The following is an 8,729-nucleotide window of genomic DNA, read 5'->3' on the forward strand; positions in this document are numbered from 1 at the left end:
GTCAGGGTAGGAACTCAAGGCAAAAACTTGGAGGCAGGAACTGAAGCAAAGATAATCACTGCTCACTGGTTTGCTCCTCATGGTTTTCTCAGCCTGCATGAACAACTCAGGACCATCGGCTGAGGGGTGTCACTATTCACAATGGCATGGGCCCACCCACACCAATCATTAATCAAGGAAATGCACCACAGGCTTGCTTCCAGGCCAATATTTTTGGTGGCATTCTTTCAGCTGAGGTCCCCTCTTCTCAAGCTTGTGTCAAGTTGGAGAAAAACTAGCCAACTAGTGATGCATGAGAGGTTGGGGATTCCAGGACATGCTGGTGTCTGGGTTCAGAAGGTAATAAGTGAGAGTTAGGACAATATAATTAATGTAATTAATAATATCAAAAAGAATAAGAAAAGAGCAAGTAAGCAGGACGTGATGACACATGACTTTAATCCCAGCACTCAGGATGCAGAGGCAGGCAGGTCTCTGAGTTACAGGCCAGAGTGGTCTACAGAGTGAGCCAGGGTTACATAGTGAGACCCTGTCTGAAAAAAGAAAGCAATAAAGAAAAACAAAGTATCATTTCAATTAATGCAAAAAAATTGGCAAATTTTAACATATGGTTTTAAAGAGAAGGGGAGAAGTCTCACTTAGCCAGAAATAGATGGCAACTTCTTAACATGTTAAAGACATCTATAAAAAACCCACAGCAAACAATATACTTAAGGATAAAGCTGCAAATGTTTTGCCTTAAGATTAAGAACAATAATATCTTTTCTCAACATGTGTGTTTAACACAGCACTGGAAGCTATAACCAATGCGATAATACAATGAAAGGCACAGAGAGTTAAAAAGAAGAAACTCTTCACAGACAATCCGATTACGTTTGTTAAAACTAAGAAATGCAAAAAGCCAGAAGGAATAAGAAAAAGTGTTTTCAATGAGTTGTGTCAATTCATAGACTCTGTCACAATCCTTTATCTGAGAGACAGAAACCATCCTGTGTGTCTTCTATGACACTGCCTAGGGAGGCACTTTGTAAAGTTTGCTGTGATGTCTTTTTCAGTGTTTTTAACATTCATAGACTTCCTGGATTCTCTGAGAATATTTAAGTGTAGGTGTTCTAGGTCTCCACAGACTCGCTGGCTTGCTGAATTTAATCTTGGGAAAACTTTCAAATGATGTGGGTGCCTTGAGTATGAAGACTTTCACAGCTCTTGTTGAGCTTAACTCAGTATTCTGGGTAATAAACAATCAATAGCCACCGATGTCTCACTGAGCAAGTGGCCTCTGAGTTCACTCTCCAGCCCAAGAAGCATATGGGAATTGGGACAAGAAGTAAGAACACAAAGTGTCCATTTATTAAGAGAAAGTAAGAAAGAATTCCCAAGAGCACAAGTGGCAACAATGGGAGAATAACTTTTTAACTCCAGCTTGTCTATAATTTGTGGTAATCCTCCTGCTTCAGCCTCCTGAGTACTGGGATTATAGATGCACACCACCTTATTTGCTACTTTATTTAAATAAATATTTAACCTTATAGTTCAGTTTGAGGTCAGCCTGGACTGTATACACAGTGAATTCTATGCCAACCTGGGCTATAGAATTTAACTGCATCTCAAAACCAAACCCAAACCAAACCAGACAGACAGGAATCAATCTGTTATTCCTACAAACCTGTGTAACATTTCTAGATGAAACTAAAATGTTCTAAAATCATACAACTAAACTTTTGTTCATATCTAGCGATACCTCTTCAGGGTCTTTATGGGCAGAAGAAGCACACCTTCCCCTAGCTCCTCCTACCCTTGCACCGCAGACACAGCTCTCTCTGCTGTGCTGACTCAGAGACAGGGCCCACTCTGACTGAGCCACTGTATCCTAATCTATCTCAGGAGAAATTTCCTAAATGTTACACCAACTAGAATGGCTGAAATTCAAAGGTTCAAAAAAAATGTAGAGAAACCAGAACGTTTTAATGCAGCTGATGGGAATAAAAAAGTAGAACAGTGACTTTGGGAGACAGATTAGCATCCTTAAATGACTAAATGAGTTATCATGTGATGTTGCAATTTGACCTCCCTGTCCCATACCAAAGAAATTAAGACATGCTCAAACAGAATCTTTTACATGAATGTCCATAAACAGCATTATTTATAGCTAAATGGTATATAATGACAAATGGAATTTTTTAGCTACAAATCATCTTTAGCTATATACAGAGTTCAAGGTTAGTCTGGGTTACAGGCAATCCTGCTTTAAAAAAAAAACCTGTATAAGTTAACCTGAGCAAGTAAGTTCTGCACTAATAACGTGAACTGTATAAGTTAACCTGAGCAAGTAAGTTCTGCACGAATAACGTGAACTGTCTCCCAACATCAGCACTCGCTGTGCACCCTCACAACAGCAGGCTCACACTCACTGCACATGGCCTTTAAGGTAGGTTCACTGTACTGCCTCAGGAAGTTAGGCCCACACTACCCAATGCAAGACCCTCACTACATACTAACTCCCAATATAAGGCTTTCCTGTCTGCTCCCTGTCAGTGCAGGCCCTCACTGTCCAGTACATATTGATGTCACCTGTCACCCCTCACTGTGTAACACCTCATCCACAGGCTCTCTTCCTAGTGTTCATTCAGTCCCTGAGCAGGAAGGACTATTCTCTGCTCAGACAGGTATGCTGACACACCTTGAGGCCACCTGGCATCTATTATGGAGGTACCAGGAGTCAAACACCTACATGGGGAATGTATGTCTGCGTCAAAGCCACTTGATCAGTTTCTATTCTTTAGTCATTCTCTGAAAACAAAGGAATGGAAACAGTGTATCCTTCAGAATTTTATCTGAAAGTTAACTTAGATCTACTATTTCCAAAGACTCTGCTGAGTAGCCATCAAAGCAACTCTTGGTTACCTGAATAAATACACAACACAAACTCTTACCAGCAAAATGGAGTCTGGTACAGAATTACTTAACTTTAGAACATAGAAGAGAATATGCCTTAAAAATCAAGCTTCCTACCTCAATGTCAAATACTTCCACAGTATTATCCAGCAACTTCACTCTGATGTGTAGGTGCTTCTCTTGCATCCTGGGTGAGAGGGTCTGCTCCGGTTCCAGGGTACTCACTCCAACAGAAGTCTGGCCACCCAAGCGTGTCCCGGAAGTTGGCAAAGCTCTGTATGTTCCTTCTATCTCCCCCATTCTTCATTAGTTGAAGGAGGAGGAAACACTAAAACAAAAACATACTAAATCACTACATTATTTAGATATTAAAGCAATGTAAAAAAATTGGGCTCATAAGAACCCACAATATTGTATATTTAACTTCTATAAGTTTTAAATTACATTAAAATAAGGAACATAAAGTTTTTCTTCATATATACATATGGTTGTAGCACAAAAATCAATAAAATTACCCCTAGTAATATTTCCAAGGTTCTCTTGGCTAGGCACATATATTAGCTCACTGGACCTCCCAGAAGCCATTCATGAGTGACATCATTACCACTCACTTGAGAGAGGGAGAACACCTATGACTATCTCTCTTCCCAGAACTGCTCAATACCCAGCATGCCTTCCTTCTTCAGCCCAGTCACATGTGCTAACAATTGGGTTCAAGTGCTGGACAGTGTCCTTTCTAGTAAAAGTGATCAAAGAACATTAACATGTGACTGGCATTGTCATAGTAATCTGAAGCAGCCATGGACCTGTCTTTTACATTGGCTCAGTGTGCAAAGAAGGCCACCAGGGATGAAGCCAACTGACATGAAACAGCCAGACTCATCTTTGCCAGCTTCATACTCCTTGTGCTTTCTAGAGCAGAGCAGTTGCCATTGGTCATTTGGGAGGAAATCGGAGGCACCAAACGGCAGTCCAGATGAGGACCTGGTGAATCCAAACACCTGCCGCACCCACCTCAAACCCACCATAATACTGGCATCACCATGCAAGACCATTTAATAGATGACACCAAAGGTCCAAGAGGGCCAGGGTCATTTTCAGTCCTCCTGTGGAACTACAGGAAAGTCTAATAGGGTAATATCCTTGCTGTCTTTAACAAAGTGCAAGCTAAGTATCTGCTTGAATCTATAATATTGTTTTTCCTTGTACTAAGGTACTTACTACTTATGGAAATTTTTATTTTTAAATATATTATTTACATTAAAAATCAACTTAAAGAAAATTAAGGAGTAGGGCTGTGGCCTGGTTATTACAGTGTTTGCCTGGCATGAACAAAGTCCAGAGTTCAATCCCCAGCATCACATAAAGCAAGGTGGTGGCAGCACACACCTAATTTCAGCACACAGGAGCAGGAGTTTGGGTCTGAGTTCAAGATCATCCTTGATTACATAGCAAGTTCAAGGCCAGCTTGGTCTATATGGGACCATCTCTTTAAAAAAAAAAAAAGCTAAACAAGCTGGGTATAGGGGTCATGCCTTAAATTTCAGCATGCAGGAGGCAGAGGCAAGAGACACTTTGTGAGTCTGAAACCAGCCTGGTCTACACAGTGAGAACTTACCTTTAAAACAACAAACAACAAAGAGAAAAAGAAAAAGGAAAAATGTTTAACAGTAAAACCAGGATAGCAAAAGATACATGCCCCATGTGGTAGAAGTGAGACACAAACACCAGATGTCTAACCAATAAAGAATGCAGTCTACAAAACTGACTGCACATCTCTTAAATCGCTTTGTGAATGTTTTCTGTTAACTATAGTCTTTTTTTGGATTTCTCTGAACTGTAGTAACCTCTTAAAGAATTTATTTCACTTGGGCTGTAGCTGTAGCTCAGTGGCAGACTATTAGCCCAGCACTAAGAAAACAAAAACCAACAAACTCACTCAATCCCCAGCCCATTCTCTTTTGTGTCAACCACTGTTGCGGGTCCTTCCCTGTTTTCACACATATCTTATAAAGACAAACCAAACAAGGGGTCTTGTAGCCTTTGAACTACATTTGAAAAGCTTCTTCATAATTCACTGCCAACCAATTCCTTCTTAAAACGACATCCCACAAGGATCTTGGTTGAGAAGTACTGCAAGCTCCCGGTTTATCAAAGAAGGGTAAAATCTTTTGGCAAAGTGCAACATAAGGGCCAGTGAGCAGGCTCAGCAAGTAAAGACACTTTGCCAAGCCCAATGACCTGGGCTCTACCCCAGGGCTCACATGGTGGAAGGACAGAACTGACTGCAGAAAACTGTTCTCTGGCCTCCACAGATGTACCACATATGTGCACCCACACATATGCACACAAATATTTTAAAAAACAAGCATAATGAGAGAGAGCAAAATGATGAAGTGGTACATAATTGTACCAAGTTAGTTTTCCACCTCAATTCCTGTATAAAGTGGTTCAGACCAATGAATAATCCAACTACTTACATGTGACACTCAGGTAGCTGTGACCCACTCTCTAGTCTGTATGCCCCTGAATGCAGGGACTAGATTCTCACTCTGTCTGCTAGCTAAGTAGTTACTTAGTACTGTGGCATTAAAGACATTGCACTGTCTCATCAAGCAGTATACTGTATAGATTGTTGTGCGTAAGACTGAAGACCGACCACAGCAGACCAGTACTTAAGAGTGCCCACTGTTTATATTAACACGCATCTATGAAGCTTCGAGAACTACACTCACGGACGTTTTCATTTCACTTTCACAAAATTTTAATGCAAAAGAGACTGTAAATGGAGACTTCTATCTTTAGGTACGAAACAGTGGCCTCTATGCTCTTCGTCTGTTTACATTTATAAAATACTGGAATCATACAGCGTTCTGCTAAAGTCTGAGCATGAACTGTTCCCAAAGGTCCCAATGTTAAAGGCCTGGCTACCATCTGATGGGCTTTTGAGAAGTGACTGAATTATGAGTGCTCTAACCCTGGGGTGCATTAACCCACTGCCAGGTTCATAACTGGATGGCGTTATTGCCTTAGGGCCACTTTACTCCACCACATGCTCTCTGCCATGCTGTTGTTTCACTACAAATGGACTCAGAAGCAAAGAGGAAGTGACTGTGGACTAAAACCTGAGACTGATTCAGATAAAGCCCTCTTCCCTGGATTGTTGGCTCAGGTGTTTTGTTAGTGATGGGAAAACTGATGAACTTAAGTTAGTTCCCCTGAAACAATGAATGTGTTTCACTCTGCTCATCAAAGCCAGTCTTCCCTGAAGGAAGGCTACAACTCTGAAAATACATAAAGTCAAAATACATTTTTAGAGGCTATTTACCGAATTTATCTTACTATGTAATTATCACTTGTATTTTCATATGTATCAATTTAGAGACAGGATTTTATTTATTATATTCCCTGACTCAATCCTCCTCTTGACTCTCACAGGTTGAGCAATAGGTACCTGACACTGGGCTCAGTTTCTATATTAAAAGGGAAAAATTGCTCAGGTTTTCTGTTGTATTTGTTTTTCAAGATAGGGTTTCTGTGTAGCCTTGATTGTACTGGAATCCACTCTGTAGGTCAGGCTGGACTCGAACTCACAGAGATCCATCTACTTCTGCCTCCTGATGCTGGGATTAAAGGTGTGTGCCACTATTACCCAGCTTGTATTTGTTGTTAGAAGGTTGCATCCAACCATGCAATGCTAAGAAAATGAACAAAGATAATCACAGGGCCTAGAAGTATACACTGTGTTGGAAAAAAACAACATTAAAAAGAAAATGCAAGGGAAGTTATTGCTAGTACACTCAGAATAAGAGTCCCTCTCTTACCCTAATAGGTCACAGCGTAACTCCTAGGGCAGATAGAATTCACTTTATAATGCATTAAGCCACACAGAGTGGTGGCATACACATGCATCTAGGAGGCTGAGGCAGGTGGTCAAAAGTTTAAGATCAGCTTTAACAAAAGCTCTTAACCAGTGGACAATCTCTTTAGTCCAGTCCCTTTTTTATTTTTATTTTTTATGTGTATAGATGTTTTACCTGCATGTATGTCTGAGCATCTCATGAATGCAGTGCCTGAGGAGGCCATAAAAAAGCATCAGATCTCCTGGAACTTGAATTATGGACAGTCGTGAGCCACCAAATGGGTGCTGGGAACTGAAGTGATCCTTTTTCAAAAAATATTTATTTATTTATTTATTTCTGTATGTGCCACATGCCTATAGGAGCCTGTAAGGTGGAAAGAAAGCATTGAATCCTCTGGTACTGAAGTTACAGGTGGTTGTGAACATCATGTGGGTGTTGGGAGCTGAACCTCGGTCCTCATGCAAGAGCAGTAAGCTTGCCTGCCTTCCTCCCTCCCCCCCTACCTTTTTGTTTTGTTTTTTTTCGAGACAGGGTTTCTCTGTGGTTTTGGAGCCTATCCTAGAACTAGCTCTTGTAGACCAGGCTGGTCTCGAACTCACAGAGATCCGCCTGCCTCTGCCTCCCAAGTGCTGGGATTAAAGGCGTGCGCCAACACCGCCCACCTTTTTTTTTTAAATAAAAAAGATTTACTTATTTTGTATGTGAGTGTTTTGCTTGCATGTATGTCTATGTGCCACATGCATGCCTGATGTCTTGAGGTCAGAGGATCCTCAAACAATGTTCCCTGAAACAAGTTATGAACAGTAGTGAGCTGTCATGTGGGTGCTGGCAATAAAACCCAGGTCCTCTGCAAGAACAAATACTCTTAAACACTCTCTCAGAAACAAAACAGATGAAGCTAGAGAGATGACTCAGCAGTTAAGAGCACTTGCTATTCTTGCAGAAAACCTGGGTTGAGTTCCTAGCACTCACATCAAGAGGCTAACAGCCATCCACAGCTCTAGTTCCAGGGAATCTGATACTCTTCTGGCCTCTGAAGTCCAAATGCACACACATACAAAACAAATCTTTAAAAAAAAACCTACAAAATTAAGTCATATGTTCACACTGTATGTCTATATTTAGCAAAAATATATTTAAAACAATTTAACTCTAACCATAGCTGTAACTTTTCATTTAACATTAATTAGCTCATTGGCCATAAGAACAAAAGAAACAGAAGAACTAGAGGGATATCAAAGCTCTCCTAAACTACACAGCTTACCAGGGAAACCTCTGCAAGCTTACACACCTTCTGAGCCGTGACCTTTGTCATTCTTTTCATCTGGTTCAAAGAGAGTCATTCACAGAGCTACAGCTGAGACCCAGAGTCCTAACACACTCTTATTCACACTGGTTTGGAAAAGAAATGACCCTGGAGGCGCTCTGCTGCAAATTCACAGACAAACCTGTTTGCTGTTCCGCAACGGTGAGTAGTGTGTGTCAACCACTCACTTAACAAGCACTCGTGCTAAGTCCCTGCTTGAGACGCGGTCTTAAGGTTAAGACTTGAAGCCTCGGTGTATCACCACGTTCAGAAGAGATGAAAAGAACTTGATAGAACACTGGTAGACAGCGGCAATGAGGGAATGCCGGGCAGCCTTTCTCTCTGCTCTCTCAGCTGCTTCGGGAACAGAAGACCGCTGGGCTCTTACTGCAGAAGCACAGGGTGCTTCACTCAGTATCGTTTGCTTTCATTTTGACAGGAGGAAAATTTGAAGGAGGGGAGTATGCCCTGAATCTGCCTTATGTAAGATATGACCTAACAGGAATGAACTTTATTTTGTTTTGTGTGCTTATAAATAAATATTAAGAAGCTTAGGATAGAAACACAGTTCCGGGCCGGGCGGTGGTGGCGCACGCCTTTAATCCCAGCACTTGGGAGGCAGAGGCAGGCGGATCTCTGTGAGTTCGAGACCAGCCTGGTCTACA

At 41.3% G+C, this 8,729-nt stretch overlaps 1 protein-coding gene across 1 annotated transcript in view; it reads right to left on the reverse strand.

Moving 5' to 3' along the window:
- Farp2 (FERM, ARH/RhoGEF and pleckstrin domain protein 2) overlaps positions 1–8,729 on the reverse strand; it is a 112,456-nt gene that overhangs the window by 92,769 nt on the left and 10,958 nt on the right. The window contains exon 2 of the mRNA XM_005361371.2: positions 3,013–3,223. Within this exon, the coding sequence (XP_005361428.1) occupies positions 3,013–3,195 (183 nt within the window). The 5' untranslated portion in view covers positions 3,196–3,223. The remainder of the gene's footprint in view (positions 1–3,012; positions 3,224–8,729) is intronic.

This window comes from Microtus ochrogaster, linkage group LG4, assembly GCF_000317375.1.
Source record: "Microtus ochrogaster isolate Prairie Vole_2 linkage group LG4, MicOch1.0, whole genome shotgun sequence".
In the NCBI taxonomy this organism is placed as follows: domain Eukaryota; kingdom Metazoa; phylum Chordata; class Mammalia; order Rodentia; family Cricetidae; genus Microtus; species Microtus ochrogaster.